Source organism: Haemaphysalis longicornis, unplaced genomic scaffold (genome assembly GCF_048455015.1).
Source record: "Haemaphysalis longicornis isolate Haplotype H1 unplaced genomic scaffold, Haemaphysalis longicornis Haplotype H1 scaffold_2, whole genome shotgun sequence".
NCBI classification, from domain to species: Eukaryota; Metazoa; Arthropoda; class Arachnida; order Ixodida; family Ixodidae; genus Haemaphysalis; species Haemaphysalis longicornis.
Genome location: NW_027526295.1, coordinates 212470888 through 212488671, shown reverse-complemented (window position 1 = coordinate 212488671; position 17784 = coordinate 212470888). Strand labels below are relative to the sequence as shown.

General features: G+C 51.6%; 1 protein-coding gene across 1 annotated transcript; it reads left to right on the top strand.

The window, feature by feature from the left end:
- The first annotated feature begins 1112 nt into the window (after window positions 1–1112).
- Window positions 1113–17177, top strand: LOC144168487 (resact receptor-like). Its single transcript, XM_077697458.1, has 8 exons — window positions 1113–1123; window positions 1649–1763; window positions 5496–5618; window positions 12214–12462; window positions 13435–13611; window positions 14831–14990; window positions 15841–15990; window positions 16960–17177. Exons 1-8 carry the CDS (start codon window positions 1113–1115, stop codon window positions 17175–17177), a joined length of 1203 nt encoding a protein of 400 aa, XP_077553584.1.
- The last annotated feature ends 607 nt before the right edge of the window (window positions 17178–17784 follow it).

Here is a 17784-nt window from a genome sequence, read left to right as displayed (position 1 = left end):
GGTTGTGCCTGCTATTACACAGGCCAAGGTTGTAGTTACGAACAATGTTAATATTTGGGGGGTAACTCATTAGAGACCGTGATTTTATTAATTTTACCATTATCTCAAATAATAAGTTGTTTGAAGAGTTTCGAAAGTTTTTTGAGCGTGCCTATGAAAACGTTGCCTCGTGGTGAACCGGTGCACCGCGACCGCCAGCTAGTTTAACAAGAAAAAAAACGTGGCGTTAAACAGTCGTGGACGAGGACAAGATAGGACGCATACAAGCGCCCGTATCTGCCGTATCTCGTCTTCGTCGAAGTACGTTTTGTTTCTTCTTTTCGTCGGCTACAAATTTCGCGGCGGCAAATTACCCGCTCAGTCATACGTCCTTCGACTGCGGCATGAGCAACGTCAGGTGCGATCACGCATTTCCTGCTGTTTCACTGAACACGGCTACCACAAAAACGGGAGGATTTCGGCTTCCTTGTAACTCGTAAACGTGTTAATGCATAGTGAAGAAAGCAAACCCCAAAAACCGCTTAAGAATCCAATGGTCATGCCAAGCCCAAGCCAAAAAGGGGGTCTTCCCATCAACCGCCATGACGACATGGCTTACGAGGCGCAGTTTCCTCTCTAGTATACTTACTAAGAAACTCTATGGTATAGAGGGGCTATCGGCGTCGGTAGGCACGCATGCGTGTTCTGCTCCTGTAGTTTACCGCCTGTGCAGCTGCACGGCGCTCCTATGCAGTTCGGCCACAGCTTCCGTGCTCCAATTACTTCTGACGGCACCTGTACAGTGGCGTTGAGACTAAGGTCGCTGTGCAACGCCACCCCGTTACAAAGGGGGAGCCGCTAAGCATCATCATCGCATAGCGATTTCCGGTGGGACTTCACATCGTAGTTCATATATATCATCGTACAATTATTTTTTGGGAATTTTCCCAAGTAAATTTCCCTCCGCGGTATAATCGGGGGCGCGTCAGAATCGTGCAAACACGGTATATATAGCATGAAAAACAGTAGTGGGAAAAAAACAAGTATTTAGATATGGTATCCCGTTTTAGGGCATCGAGCAAAACGATTACTGAAGGTTACTGGTGAACGGCTGCAATGTTATAGCTATGGCAATGTCCTCGAGGTACGCGCTTAGAGGAGGGTGAGTGTCGTGATCCATTAGGCTTAGTGTGAATGATCCACAGTGGAGACCTTCAGCCTTCTGCTGAAAACGGCGCTTTGGTCTGGTAAAAGCGGATCACTCTAGTAATATAGGTTCAAAGGTTTCCGAGCAACAACTGTGGCAATATAGGCTTGAAGTCTATTCGACGTAAGTATGAGTTTGCGAACGCTGCGTGAAAGGCGCTGTGTATGGAACAAAACTTACGAATAATGCAATGTGACCCGTTTAATCGAAGAAATATAACGAGATTCACATCAACCATGTAATGTAACTGATAGCGTGGAGTACGCTTCGTGGAATGCGGTGGGTAACGGGGTAGTACAGTTTGATGTATCTGGTTGAATTGAACAGAAAAGAGAAAACAACATGTAACGTAAATACATTTGTAAAGATCTTCAAAGTAATGTACTCTAGTGGCAATGAAACGAATCCACGCAGTACATGTGATGTAGCGCATGCGCGCACGTTTGGTGCCTTCCTTTTCAGGTACTGGGCCCACGAGCAGGCGCTGGACAGGCTTCTCTGGAAGGTCGACTTCCACGAGATACAGATGGGCGGAGGAGGCACGCACGCGGTCGCCGTCAAGGTGCCCAGCTCTGCCGTACGTGCGTTCCTTACAGCTCGGCGATCTTGACACCAAAAAGCTAGAAGAGAACGTCCGTAAACTATGTGTACAGTACAATCAAACCATTACATTACCCCCCTTAACGACAAAGGTGTGAGGCAGAAGTTAGGTGCAAAGGTACAAGGTAATTTTGTTTTTTTAAGGCGTTGACAGCTGTTATCCGAATGAAAGACATTTATTAGGTGCGGAGTATACCTCAGGACCGCACAATGTCCGTCCGCGCCCGTGCGCATAGCATTTGCAATCGCAAAAAATCACACACGCACCGGCAGGATTCGAGCCTGTGTCAGGTGGACCAGACATGAGTTAGTGTCAGTCGCCTTACCTATTGGGCTCCGACCGTGAGTTAGTAACCGGGAGTCAAACGGCTTACTCCCTCGCCTGTAACGGTGCGGGGCACCTTAGGACCTCCCAATGTCCGTCCGCGTACAGCCGGTAAAACGCTTGTCTATAACAGCGATTTCAACTTCAACCAGCTGCATCCGAAAACTGCCGAAACATACTCGTTCCAAACATGTCGGAGGCAAAAGCGAAGGGCTAAGACTTCAGAATCCCGCAGTAGTTTTATTCACATCCCGCTCCGGCGGGGCAGGATAGGGCTGAGAGTACGAACGCTGTGTTATAGACAAGCCTTTTACCGGCTGTACATCCGTGCGCACACAACCATCAAGCGAAAATCAAGCGAAATTCGATTTGAGCCGGGAGTTGCAGTTTCATTTAGGGAATAATTTAGGTGCAACTCACGGCTCAAATCGAATGACAGTCGGGGCGCAAATCGGATGTCACTCAAGGCGCAACTTGCATGTCATTTCGAGTCCCCGTACTCCGCACCCTCGCCATCATCCACGGAGTGGAGGTGCTGCCATTTTTTTTTTGACTCCGCTGTTCTTGAAAATGGCGCCCATTCATAACTAGAATCCACTCAAAACGCATATGCGTATAAGCTTCAGGTCTAAATTATGCTTGGATATTGCTAATGGTACCCATTAAAGCGAAGCAGTCTATGTCTCACTGACGGTGTATGTCGCGTCAAAAATACGCTGCAGGAAAGCCAACTACCTCTGAAAATTATCATGATCGTGGGTGAAGTAAAGTGAAAAAAAGCACTTCCCGTGGTGGGAATCGAACCTCGGTCCATCGCGTTATGAAGCCGACGTCTCTCCGATCGCGACATCCCGACACAACCGATCGACGCAGTTCGGATTTAGAGAGGAGTGCATGCACTTGTAAAATTAGACAGAAAATTACGCCCACCTCCCATCGCGGGAACCCTGGTGTGACGCGACGCTGAAGGGGGTTCCATTGGCGTCGCATCAAGCAATCGTCGGGTACGGCAAGAGAGCAAGCGCAAGCGCAAGCGCGGACGACCGTCGACTGAGAGACCGGCCGGAGTACGGCACTCCGCTTTTATGCGCAGCGCGCCCGAAGGAGAGGAGACCGCGGAGAGAGAGAGTACTGCACCTGCGCAGCCGCGCGCAGCGCGACTGCAGATGTTGGGAGAGAGTGTTCGCTATCGGAGAGAGGAGAAGAGGCGAGCGGAGGAGAGACGCAGCTGTGCGGACGCGGACGACTGACGCACGCAGGACAGGGCCGCCGGCAAGAGATGCTCCTCTCAGCGTCGCATCTAAAAACTTAGCACCCCTGCCTCTAACAGCGATGGTTGTTGAACGCGAATCTTTCTTCGTGCGAAATCAAATGGTGAAAGGTCAAAGCAAAATCCGCTTCAATCAAAAGTCCAAACTGGGTGCGAGTCAAAGCCAAAGTTCAACAAGTCAAAGTCCAACTTATAACTGCGAGTCAAATTCCAAACCCAGATGACAACCAAATAATCCCGCACGAGAAAGCTTCGCGTTCAACCGTCGTCGTCGTTAGACGGAGGAGTGCATGATTTTACAAGCTAACCTGTTCAAGATGCGCATCTAAGTGATAAGATGTATATAAGTATGGGGTCTAAACTAATGTTTTGAAGAACGTGTGACTTTGGTGGTGACGGCGCACTAATATGACACACCCCGGGGCGTTTTCTTGCCAACGCATCGCGCTATAGGACACATCACACTTCAAAATACGTGCAGCCTCGAGAGTGTTTTGTTCGTAGACAAAAAATACACGGGACCCTGGCCATATACGCTTCGCTTAGCATATCGAGGAGCCATCCTGTCCTACAGGTGCGGATAGCCAGCGAAGATGTGAGGTGCCGAGCTGCTCGTTCTACACCCTCCGTCTCTCGTTCTTGGGACGGCCACCAGGGGGCCAGACGAGTCTAGCGGACCTCGCATGGGCTCTCCAACAAACCTGCCGTGTCTGCGCGACAAGCCAAGTCTATCGTCCCAGTTTGGTATCACCGTGATCGGCAAGTCAAGCGGCATCGACTGATACCATTTTCATCGCCTTTGGGTCACCCGAACTCTCAAAATCAGCGATAGAAGATCTCCGCAGGTGGTTCGCCTGGCTAAGCCTAACGCGTCTCGCCTCGCCATCGGCCCAACCCGGCGTAGCGACGGACGCCGCCGCAGCCGCCACAGACGCGCAGCGGCGGACGCCGCCGCCGCGATGCTCGCCGACCCGACCACTGACGCCACGCAGAATGCTGCAGGTTATACGATTCCAGCGATGTCTACCCAACAAACTACGAGTGACACTGCCTTAACCATGCCGAACGCCCCGACGTCAAATACCATACCGGAGCCCTCCATGGACGAAATGCACGTCGCCGTCGATGAAGACGAAGATTGTTCCACTGAGTCACCCCCTAACTCCAACCGCTGGATCGTAGTGCGCCGTAGACACCGCGCCTTCGCGTCTGCGGTACCACCGAATCAAGGCCCCGCAACCGGCAATATCCGAAAAAGCCCGAGCCCACCAGGCCGACAGTTCGTTCCCCCCCAATCGCCCCTCCCGCCCTCGGACATCAAGATTGTCCTGAGGCCACGAGGCGGCCTGAATCTCTCCCGCATTTGTCCCCTGGAACTCGCAGCTCTCCTGCAGCTACAAGCGCAGCTACCACCCAACCGTGAAGACCAACTTCGCTTGCATTACCAGTCTAATTGCATCGTAGTGAGTACTCCTCATGAGGACCGCGCCCTGCGATACGCTTCACTCACTACGCTCAGCATCGAAGGGAAGACCTATGCCCTGGCCACACATGTGCCAGCACCGACGAACACCTGCGCCGGAGTCATCTCAGGGCTGCCACTAGACCTTCCACCAGAAGACATCATCAACAGGCTCATTGAGCACAACCCGCATTTACAGATCATCGACGCAAGAAGAATGGGATCTACTCCTCTATTCCAAATTACATTTAACGGAACAAGAGTGCCCTACTGGATCCGTTATCAGATGGTTACATTTCGCTGTCGCCCCGCCAAGCGCAAGACTGAGGCATGTCATCTCTGCTGGGCCACCGGGCACAGACCGGATGTCTGCCCCAACCCCAATGCTCCTCCAGGCTGCCCAACATGTGGCCTCAGCTCCCCACAAGATCAGCATATTTGTCACCCCCTCTGCATCATCTGCTCCGGCCCACACCCCACGGGATCCCCTGCCTGTCCCAAACGCTACCGACCCAGACCGCCCCCAAGAAAGGACACCCGAGCTTTTGGGGAAGACGTCCAGAACTTCAACCAACTCAAATCAGTCTCACGTAACACCACCGCCCCCAACAACGCATCCCAGAAGGACTTTCCTCCCCTCGCGACTGAACAGCATCATCCTGTGAACCACCCCAAGCAACACCACCAGCAGTCTCTACAAAACGGATGTGGTGGAAGCGACGCCAACAGGCCGCACGCAGGACCTCCCAAGGGGCCAAAAGCAACCTACGCCCAGGTGAGCTCCCATCACCTACCAGCCACTCCTCCCTCCCACAAACCTTCCTTCCCTGCCAACCCTCCCGATCACATCCTCCACGAGTTACAACTACTGAGACAAGAAGTTGCCCGCCTGAGAGCCGAAAATGCACAACTGCGAGCTCACCCTGTGCAACATACACAACCACTACAACTCTCTCAAAGTCCGCTCAACCAGAACAAAAAGCGAGCTTCCGAATCCCCCGACCCATCCCCCCGAGACCGCGTTACCCATCTGGAAGAACAACTCAAAGAACAAACTTCGAATATAAGTGTCCTCCTCGACACAGTCCGCGCCCTCACCGAGCAAACATCCCGCATGCAATCCCACCTTGAAGCACTAACCCGTCTCCTCCCTGCCTCCACCTCCCATCAACCTATTCCAAATGGCCCACCCAACCACCTGCTCTAATACTCTGCGCGTATGGCAATGGAATTGTCGAGGATTCCGCCGTAAACGCGCAGCGCTGCAAGCCCTTATCGACGGCACACCCGAACCCCCCGACATTATATCCCTCCAAGAACCAGGGCCAGAATGCAAATGTATTCACTTCCGCACAATTCAAAAGGACTCTTACACCGCCATACTAGTCAGTAAAAAGCTCACAGCACAATACCTAGAACTGCCACCCGACCTCCCCCCTCACACATTCATACGCCTCTTACCCAAGACCCACACCACCCAGCCCACCTACATACTGAACGTGTACAGCTCTCCTCGACTGCAACACACCTTCCACGAACTGTTCAAACTAGCTATAAGACAGGCGAACAAAGCCCCCTTAATAATTACCGGAGATTTCAATGCCCCTCACCCAGCTTGGGGTTATTCAACTCAGAACAAAAAAGGCAGACTCTTATGGGAAACTATACAGCATCACCGCCTCACCATTGAAAACGAAACATACATTCCCACCCGGGACGGCACCAGCACACAGCGAGACACATCTCCAGTCCTCTCCATTACCAAACATACCCACCGCACCACGTGGCAACGTTTAGACCATACCCTCGGCAGTGACCATTACATTCTTAACGTGACCACTACTACAGCACCCCTTACAGCGAAAAAAACCCGACCGCACACAATAATCAATTGGCACCAATTCCGAACTACCCGCATGCAAGCACTTCCAATCAACCCAACACCTCAATCATTTAACCTAACGGAGTGGATACGCGGAATACACACCGATGTGCAGAAACATAGCTCTACGATTACAGCCTCAACGCCCTCCGTAACTTTAGACCCCAGACTCGCACACCTCCTTCAGGCGCACCAGGGCCTCAAAAAGAGGTGGAAAACGCAACGCCACAATAGGAAGCTACGCCGCAGAATTGCCCTCCTAGAACGCGAAATCGAGCATCATAGCATGCAACTGCAAACCACCGCTTGGGGACGCATGTGCGACAGCCTCTCTAAAGGCCTGCATGAAAAGAACATGGCGTATACTCAGGCACCTACTCGACCCCTCTACATCCAAAACAGAATCCCAAGCACGCCTCAACCTATTAGCCCACAATATCACGGGAGACGACCATACGTGGCCGCAAATTCTTACCGACACTTACATTTCGCCGCCGGAACCACAAGCACCTTCTGTAACATACTCTGGCACACCAAACCCCCAACTAGACACCGCATTCACATTCGCCGAGCTACAATCTGCGCTACATACTCTCACCCGCACCACGACACCTGGACCAGACGGCATAACATACACTACCCTCCGAAACCTAGAACCTCACTCACACCAACAACTCCTCGACTACTGCAACCACTGCTGGGAAACCGGGCACCTACCAACGGAATTTAAACATGCCACCATAACACTGATCCCCAAGCCTCACAAACCTCTCTCAGCGCTCAATTTACGTCCCATTTCACTCACTTCATGCATCTGCAAACTCTTTGAACACATGATAGTATCACGCCTTAATCAGCACCTCGATCAACAGCGTCTTCTCCCCGATAACATGTTCGGATTTCGCGCACATCTCGCAACGAACGACATTCACCTCCAAATTTATCATCAACTACTCAAAGCACTCCCGGATCAAGACACGTCGGCAATCCTTACCATAGATCTAACGAAAGCTTTTGATCGGATCTCCCACTCAGCTATTTTGTCCTCATTAAATAACTTGAATGTAGGCGCAAATCTCTTCAATCTTGTAAAATACTTTTTGTCTGACCGTACAGCCACCCTTAAACTCGGCAATAGACAATCCCCAACCCTGCACCTCCCCAACCGTGGCACCCCCCAAGGTTCAATCTTATCTCCCACACTGTTTAACATAGGTCTCATCACTCTCGCTACCGCGCTCATCAATATTCCCTCACTCCACAGCAGTCTATACGCCGACGATATAACAGTGTGGGTAACTCACGGCAGTGACGCCCACATTGAATCCACCCTTCAAATCGCAACGGACACCATAAACAAGTTCGCCCACTCAGCAGGCCTATCATGCGCCCCTGAAAAGTCCCACATGCTCATCCTAACTCCGCGCCGCTGGCCCACCCCTTGGCCTCCCCCCATACAAATCCATTTAAATGGCCAACCAATAACACCTACGCCATCCCTCACCATACTTGGACTGACCCTACAGCAAAATCGAGGCAACTCTTCCACAATACAAACACTCAGCCGACACGCGACACAAATAGTAGGACTTATCCGTCGAATCACCGCCCGCGGCCATGGTCCTTCCGAAAAAGAGAGATTACAACTCGTTACAGCTCTCTTCACCTCACGACTCACATACTCCCTTCCTTACTTATCGCTTACAAAAGCGGAACTCGACAAATTGGAAGCCTTGCAGCGCAGGGTATACAGAGCAGCACTTCTCCTTCCACCCAACACCTCTACCTTCCGCCTCCTTTCAACTGGGACATTTAACACAATCCCCGAGCTCCTCGAAGCCCACCGCCTTAGCCAGCTTGCTCGTCTATCCACAACTCCCACAGGTTCGATCGTCCTGCAACAACTCAACCTCACTGCTCCAGGCCCCCCCGCCCACCTTCACCCCCTACCCCTATCTCACCGCGAAAACCTCGAAATCCTTCCCCTTCCCCGTCACATGCATCCTAACCACCACGCAGCCCGACGAAGGGCCCGCGCCTTGGCACACTTACGCCTATTCCCCCCATCTCCTGACTCCATTTACGTAGACGCCGCGGAATATAGACACCGACCTGCTTTTGCGGCTGCTATTATCACAGAAGACAGACCGATCCCAGCAGCGGCAGCCACCATCCGCACAGCCCACCCCCGCGAGGCCGAGGAAGCGGCAATAGCTCTGGCCATAACACACCAACCACCCCCATCTCACATATTCTCCGATTCTAAGACGGCCGTACGAAATTTCGCGCGGGGACACATCTCCTTCCCTGCTCGCCAAATTCTCCTATCCCGCCCTCCTCCCAACAAAATCATAATCCTGCACTGGACCCCCGGCCACGTGGGCTTTGGCGGTGCGGAAACGGCCCACCTGGCCGCTCGAGGACTCATTTACCGAGCACCAGACGTGGACGTCTCACAGCACGGCGCACGAAACGCTCGCGAACCCCTGCTTACTTTTAGCGACATTACCACACATTACCGCCTAGAGCGGCTAGAACTACCGCCCCCTCACACGTCTCTTCCTTCACCCTTGGACAGATTATGGCGACAATTACAGACCCATTCCCTCCCCACCAGGCACGTCCTCCACCCCATCTATCCCACATTATATCCCCGCCCAGACTGCCCGGCATGTGGCGCTCGAGATACCACGCCACACGCCATTTGGGAATGCCCCTCTTTACCCCCGCTCCGTTTACCCAACCCTCCCACTACCTGGCTGGAGGTGACCGGGAGCTCCTCGCCCGAGCTACAGCTCCTGACCGCCACTAGGGCTCAGGATTACCTGGCGCGCCTCCCTCACCTGAGGGACACTCGCTAGGACTGAGCCTCGTCAGAAATAAAGTTATTCTCTCTCTCTCTCTCTCTCTCGTTCTTGCTTCGTGCTAAACCTACGGCGCCTTGTTGGCCGGCGATGTCCACGTGGTCGCCGGTTGACTGTGCACGTGTTCGTGGCGGGCCTTCGAGCTTTCGTTTTTCATATGTTCACGTGGTCATCTGCATAAAAGTCGGTAGGGTGACGCACCCTCTGATGTTGAGTGAAACGTTATCGGCTGTGTAGCGTTCATTTTATTGTTGGCTGGTGTTTCTTTCCTGTAGCTTTCGGCTTGCTCCCACCTCCTCCCTGCGCACAGACACCACAAAAAATACGAACAGCTTCCCTGCAAAAATATTTTAGTAGACGTGCAACCCTTTGAGAAAGTAGTCAAGCACTTGAAGTGCGATTTTAAATATTTCGAGATAGCAGGCAAGGAAGTTGGATAGGAGGCAAACGAGCCGGCGTTCGTGGCACGTTACACGTACAGTCTACGTATGGTCCATCTCCTACTTCCCCCGCCAGCATGGACATGATCCACGCGTGAAAACGCGTGCAAAACGTAGGTACGGGCCCGGGACAGATGGCCACAAAATTCTACCTAGCAATTCACTGGTCCTGTTATTTTGGTCAATCACTCGCAACTGAATTTTTCCAGTGACGCCTAAAAGTACAAACCGAGATGAATTTGTCTCCCGTGTGTCTTGGACCTTTTAAAAAACCGTAAAGATATCTGCTCGATTTATACAGCGGGCATGCAGAACAAAATCGAAGATGGGTTTGGTACCTGCAACAGATGTAATGCTTACAGAAATGTAATGCTAACATAAAATGCTAAAGGCATTTTATGGCTAAAAATTTTGGGCCGTCTCCACTAACGTAAAATCTGGCGAGGGGCGAATGTATCCAAAGATTGTAGGTCCCTCTCTTGCCACACGGCGCGCGCTGATTGGGCGCCGAAAAAGTGCCGGTGGAAGGAGCAATCGCGCGCTTGCTGAGGCGGTGACGCCCTCTCTTGCGTTTAACGGGATTTAAAGGAGCCATGAAGAGAAAATGCAAGTTGGTTTTATTCGAAAGATTTCGTGTTTTATAGTGCCCCCAGCGCTTGTCCGGATACAAACGGTGCTTTATTCACTGAGAAATTAAACAAATTAGGTTAAAATTTTGATTTTCCCGCTCAATCGTGCGTTTTCGTGGTCCCAAGTGACATCACGGGAACCGACCGCTCTGCAGCCTAGAGTGCCTTCATTCACGCATCCGCCGTGCAGGGTAGAGACACGTAACGCTGGCGCCGCCATGTTCGGTTGCTCGCTCGCCGCCGAAGCAAGTCATTGTGTCAAAACCGCGCTAAAATTATCGCCGCAACGCGGTTTACTGAAGAAGTTTGAATCATATTGTCTGTTTCGCGTTGCTAGGTCTCGTGGGAAACGAAACGAATAACGCGTTGAGCCCGTTGGCCCAATTGCGGCGGCACGGGACCGTTCAAAGGTTGTCTCCACCCTGTAGCGGTGTTGGTTTGTTCCCGCGTTTCTTTACGTTCCGTAACCTAGATGGCGCCACCATACCGTGGCAAGCGTTTGGTTTGTTTTTGCCCGCATTTAAACCTGGCTTGTTTTTGTTCTGGGAGAAAATATTCGTTCCCTGAAACAGTGCTCGCTCGACAAATGGGGTCACGTAAGACACCGTTGCTTGCGTCAATCGGCCAGTGTCGTCTGAGACAACCCCAAGCCCCATAGTGCTGTGCAGCTAAACCAAAGCATGCTGTGCGCAGTACGAACAGCAGAACGCATCAGTACTTCTATGTTTACATGTGCTTTCGTAACTTCCACTGTTTGTCCCATCATTCCTATTGCTTTGTAAAGAATGTGCCCTAAATTTAAGCGCAAATCGCTCGTTCGTCTAGTTTGTAAGCTCTACCTAATTTGCGTCTGCTTCTGCCAGCCTCCGCCAATCGCAGAGCTTAGCCCATGTGACATCACAGGTTCTGTTGCGGGAAATGAGCTGGTGGGTCGCATGACCATTCCCGTTTTTCCTAATTATGTAGCTTATTTGAGCGAAGTTTACGTTAAAAGTGGTGTCAGTATGATTCTAACGAGACAATCTTTTGAATGAACCAAACTTGTGTTTTCTCTTCATGGCTCCTTTAAGCAATTGCATAAAGAACTAGCCGTAAGTTGTTTTCGTGTCACACGCCGCAGCATGCTAAGAAGTATGCTTTACAGGAGAAAACCTGGCGTTTGAAACCAATTTTGAGACGACATATAACAAACTTCTGTTATTAATGCAATTAAATCCTGATTACTCCTGTATTCCAAATTAGTTTAAATCATGTTAGTTCATTTTTAACCTGCTTTATCCATTATACACTTGTTTTTGACCATCGTTTGACAGCTCCATTTACCTTGAAGACATAAGACGACGTCAGGAAACGCCGACTGCCCGAGCCCCTAAGTGCTTCGTCCCTTAAAAAAAAGTAAACCGCTTGGCCCTCTGGGCCTACACCTTCTGTTCTCCCTGTGACATATGTACCCAATCGCACAAAATCGGTTAGGAATATGCATATGGCTTTTAGGCGTTATTTAATGATTGCGACAGTGGAATATCACGTCCTATGTCTACCCATTTCTCTCCAGAGCTATGGTGCGGGAAATTGTGGACAGGCAGAAAGCAGCAATGGCGACGGCACCTCGCAGACCGGTGGTCTGGCGCCGGTGCCGACGGCGTCATCCCAGCTGTCCCTGTCATTGCAGCCCGAATTCCGCTACTCGCATCAGCTGTACGCTCCCGTCGGCGTCTACCGGGGACGCCTGTGCGCCGTCAAGAGGATTCGTCGGCGCTCGCCCCTGGTTATCACGCGCGGGATCAAGATGCAGCTGAACATGGTGCGTAATGTCGGTGGCAGACCCTGCATGCTGCTCGCTCTAGAGTCACACATACTCCCTCTTGATTCTTGGTTTAACTCCTCGCGAGACTTAAAAAGAGTCGGGGGAATCTTTTTTGGAGTCACAGAGTATTCGACTGTACTCTGCTCACAAATTTGGAGCCTCAGCGACAACGTCCTACAGAGTCCCTGGATACTCTCTCTTGACTCTTGATGCGATGGCGTCCCGGGGCTCTAAAAAAAGAGTACTTTGACCCTCTCTGCAAGAGTCAATAGGAGTAAATTTTGTGCAAGTGAATGACTCCGTTAAACGAGCCCTCGGGCACATTTATCTCTTCACGGGAAGTTTGCTAGAGCATGTTGCGGTGGCATGTTGAATCAATCAATCGCTCCAACTGATCGGTCCGTCCATTTAACGATTTACCAGCCAATGTCTCTTAAAATCGCCAGTATGTGACCTTTGCGGTCTGCTCGGTCGAGATTAATTTCTTTTGCGTGTATAGAGCTCAGATATTGGGTCACTCGCCGTTGTTTTCGTGATCGCTTGCTTCGTAAGCCACTAACTGGGGCACACGGTCTACTATTAACTTACTAAGGCGTGAAGCATCTTAATCGTGCTATTTACCAATGAACGTAGCTCGGTAAAAACCAGACCTGTTCAGTAGACATCGTTTCATTTCGCCATTAATTGAGCCTCGCGTGTGAGGAAGCCATTACGATCTCGATAACACAATACGCTACAACAGCAAAAAACTGGATCTCCGAACATCCCTACCGCACATCCCTACCTACATCCCTACCTACATCCCTATCTGTAGTAATACTTGCGGTTACGCAATTTATTTAGTATCGCCTATATTATTGTCGGATGGTTTCAACCATTGCTCACTTACATTCCATCACGGAAGCTTGCCTATAGCATCGCCTCTTTCTACGACTTTATCCCACTCGGTGCTCTCGGTTCCTCCAGCAGCTCCGGGAACTGCGGCACGACAACCTGTGCTCCCTCGTGGGCGTGTGCGTGGAGCCGCCCAACGTGTGCGTGGTCAGCGAGTACTGCAGCCGAGGCAGCCTGCGCGACCTGCTGGAGAACGAGTACATCAAGCTGGACGCCATGTTCGTCGCCTCGCTGGTCGCCGACCTCGTGCGGGTGAGCATGGGAACGTGACGTTGTTCTCGAAATCGTGCACCGAGTCTGCGAAACGAGATGTGCGTAAACTCAGGAGGGGTGTGATGTCGCGGAAGCCTTTTAACGATCGAAACAACGTGGACGTTATCGAAAACAATAGAGAGTTTTAGCCATCCGTCCGTTCCGTCGCGTACGTAGCTAGCGTGTTTACCGGGACCCGTCTGGGCACTTGGGCATTCGTCACGGTAGGGGGATTAGTTCCGCGCGCCTGCCTTCGCCATGTCCGCGCCTCCTCGCCCTTCCGCGCAGTTTTAGCAGTCCGCCCGTTTCGTTCGTTACGTTGTTACCGGGTTTACCGGGACCAGTCTGCGCCTGCGCGCGCGCGGAAGTGTGAGGAGGGAGGGCGAGGAGGCGCGGACATGGCGAAGGCAGGCCCGTGGAACTAATCCCCCTACCGTGACGAATGCCCAAGTGCCCAGACGGGTCTCGCTAAACACGCTAGCTACGTACGCGACGGAACGGACGGACTGCTAAAACTCTCTATTAACTTGAAGTTTCGGCTCCCAATTCAACTTTCTCCGTCACCAACGCGTTACGTCGTATCGCAGTTTCGGTCACTCCTCGCTACCGGAAGTGTGTCCGTCTTACACCAGTTTTGTTTGTCTCTCCGTGTTGCAAAAACGGACTCTAACGAAAGGGGTTCCGCGTAAAAAATGCTTCTGTGGTGAATACGGAAGGAACCGGTTTTTGGTAAAACGGAATTTTAACTGTTTTCCCTCGAACTCGCTCCAGCAGCGACTGGGGTTCTGTTCTCTCAAAAACCGGTTCCTCCCAAATTAGCTCCAGGGGCGACTTTTTACGGGACCCGCTCCGTCAGAACCGGTTTTTGCGCCTCCGAAATACCGGGAAGGCATTCCACTGCGTGTTCCAGGCAAGCATGTTCACTGCCAGGAGGGCATTTAGTGGGGCACCGGATTTTCTCATGTTCGTGCGTTGATGAACTTTACAGTTCCGGTGGCTTCAGCGACGATCTCGGACATGGCATGTTGAACCTTCACAAGAACTTCCGTTTACACCGCACATATCGAAAAGGAGAGAGTTTCTTTTCTTCGGGCATGTTAAGGTACATCTACCACAATCGCCTTTTTGAGTTCATGACTAAATATATTTGTACGAACTTCCGGTTTTAAGCCCTAGAGCTCGTGCAACACAGGCAACGGTTTTCCTCGGCACGCCTCAGGGTATGGTGTACTTGCACGAGAGCCCCGTTCGCTCCCACGGCGACCTGCGGTCGGCCAACTGCCTCGTCGACAGCCGCTGGGTCCTCAAGGTGGCCGACTTCGGACTGGCACAGCTGAAGCACAACGCTGACGACGAAACGCTGCACCGGCCGGGAGACCGCCCGAAACCCTGCAGGGACCACAGCTGAGTGTCGTTTCGATTTCAGATGGGGCGCGTTGAAATGCGAATGGGTTGTTTCAGGCTACACCCCTTGGCGGAAAAAAAAAATGCAAATACGTCCAAAGAGTCAAAGGGTCAAAGAAGTTTGTTGAAGTGCATTAGACGAATAATAAAAAAGTAGAAACATTAAGTGACAAGGTTCACAATGTCAATGACTGCACCGGGACCCTCGGTGAGTTCACAACAGTGGTAATAACTGCAAAATATCCCGGGCCATCTCCACTAACGTGAAACGTGGGGTGGGGTGAAGCATGCAGCGTATAAGTGTATTTTTGCAGCCTTGACGTTTTTGCCAACGTAGATGAAACCATTGGGAGGTAGAGGTATGCAGCTTTGCTGCAAAAGTCTCTTGTCTTTGAAGCACGGAGCTCTCTAGCACGAGGCGTAAACGAGTGTCCCGGTGTTTGAGTACCGTGACTACATGAGACAAGGACGACGACGACAGGTGACGCCAACAGCCCCAACACCTAAGGGGCTTCGCCCCTAAAACTTAGGCAGCAATAAATAACAGTACAGCAAGTTCTTTAGAAAATATAAGGCACCACAGTATAAAAAGCATGAATTCATTTCAAGTAAACAGCAGAAACAGGGAAAAGCTCATCAGTGTAAAGCCTCCTTTCTTCGCTATCCGTGTTGCCCCGCCCTGCAAAACGCGTCCTGGGCGGATTCGGTCTCACTTCCGCAAAGCCGGTTTTAGCAGGAACAGAATCGGTCCCATTTTTGCAGAAGGGAGCGAGAAGAAAACAGTCTTATGGAACCCGCTGCTCGTTCCACCACGTCCACGCGCAGGACTCCTGTGGCGCGCTCCAGAGCTCCTCCGGGATCCGGACGGCCCGCCGGAAGGCACGCCCTCTGGCGACGTCTACTCCTTCGCAATAGTGCTCTTCGAGACGCTGGCCAGGGCGGGACCCTTCGGAAAGACCAATCTCAACCCAACCGGTGAGCCTGTATATGTCCTGCTAAATGTGATGGCATATTTGAACAAATACCGTGCTCCGGTTGCAGGCAGTGTCTGCCAGCTGAAACAGCATTCACTAGCCCAGTCCTGCTTTCTTGGTGCCGTTTTGTACAAAAAAAAAATGAAGGAAGCTCACACTAACGCGCAAGACGTGGAGAAATATCGAAGCTGTACGCAACCTTCACGACCATCGCGACGGTTTAAGTGCATAATTGCAGCCGATTTGCTTCTACTTCGCTGCCGCAATGACCTTTACTCCATCGCTGTTGCTAAAAGTGTGAGCTTCTTTCACTTTTTTTTTTTTTTGGAAGTGATAATCATTGGGCACCATCTTGGAGGGGCGTACGCTATGACGTATCTTTCTTTTCCCAGCAAGTGTCGCCACGATTACGACGAACGCTGGAGTTTTTTTTGGGGGAAGCTAGTCTTGGCCAATCTCCATAAGTGGGTATGCCTGGCTTGACGAACGTGCGCAGGGGACGCTGGGTGGTTGTCGCGAGGCACGCACGCACGAGCGGTGGGCATTTTCCTGGTTTTGTTAACTGCCGGGCGGACGCTGCGAGGCCCGCGTTCAGGTACACGTGCTCACGTGCGCGCGATCGGCAATTTTCTTGGCATTTTTAACTGCGGACACGAAAAATTACGATTTGCTAAACAGCATCGCTATTAAAAGGGGAAGCGTGAGGGAGTACGGCGAAGATGAGGGCGAGCTGTGGTCATGTATTCCTCGTTATCCTGCTGTTGCTTATTATTGCGTCCACAGAACCACTTTGAAGTTGCCGAGCATACGACCAACCTTCGATAACATATATGGGCTGAACAATTACGTGGGAGGCGAAATGATAGCTCATGATGCGTTACGTTCACATCCAAAATACCAGCATGCTGATTCAGACTGATTCTTGCAGAGTTTGTGGAACGGGCCGATTCTTGCAGGCTGATTCATGCAGAGATGGTTCTTGCAGAGATTGTGGAACGTGTGCGCCATCCTCCGCCGGTAGAGAGCCGCAAGTGTCCGTTCCGGCCCCCGCTGTCGCAGCTTCCCGAACCGTGGGACGCAGACTACGTGCGAGCGCTGCTCAGCGACTGCTGGGCCGAGGCGCCCGAACAGCGGCCCGATTTCAAGGCTGTTCGCGCACGGCTCAGACCCATGCGTCGGGGCCTGTAAGCTTGCGAAGCTCGCGTTTTGTCGCGCGAAATACGTTTAAGAGCGCGACCCTTAGATTCCCGCTCATCCATAACCATGACACTAGAACGAGCGAACAGAGCCCAGAGTAGAGGGGGAGACGAAACGGTCGTAGCGGAGACGTTTCGACGAGGAATGTCAAGGAAGGAGTGGTGGCGTGAGGAGAAAAGGGGGGAGGGGAAATGGCGGGAAAATGAGGAGGTGAGCGGTGGGCGTAGTATAAGTATAGTGAACTAGAATATTCTAGTTCACTATAGGGACCGGGCAGCTGGACGGGTGGCGCCACCACTCGGCGCTCCCCTCGTCAGTGAAATGAGCCGGTGTATTGGACTACACAGCCCCCCGTTGTTTTTGTAGTGTTTGCTTCGGTGCTTTGTATGTTTTGGTGGCGTTGTGAGCAGACATGTGAGATGAAACGAAGTCTAAACAGATGTGTTGGGTTCTTAGATAATGACTACGTAAACTTGTCGGACGCGTCTAAATTTGGGTATCGGCTACATTGACATGAGCGCTTTTTTCAGCGCTCTGCGCCTGGCTCCACGCGATCTGAGTAGGAATAAAACTATTAGCAATATTAGAATTAATTTCT

Excerpts from the sequence above, each read along its gene's own strand:
- LOC144168487 (XM_077697458.1), top strand. Across the intron at positions 1,764-5,495 it reads TCAAGGTGCCCAGCTCTGCC|CATCATCCTGTGAACCACCC; the intron begins GTACGTGCGTTC and ends GCGACTGAACAG. Across the intron at positions 12,463-13,434 it reads TCAAGATGCAGCTGAACATG|CTCCGGGAACTGCGGCACGA; the intron begins GTGCGTAATGTC and ends TTCCTCCAGCAG.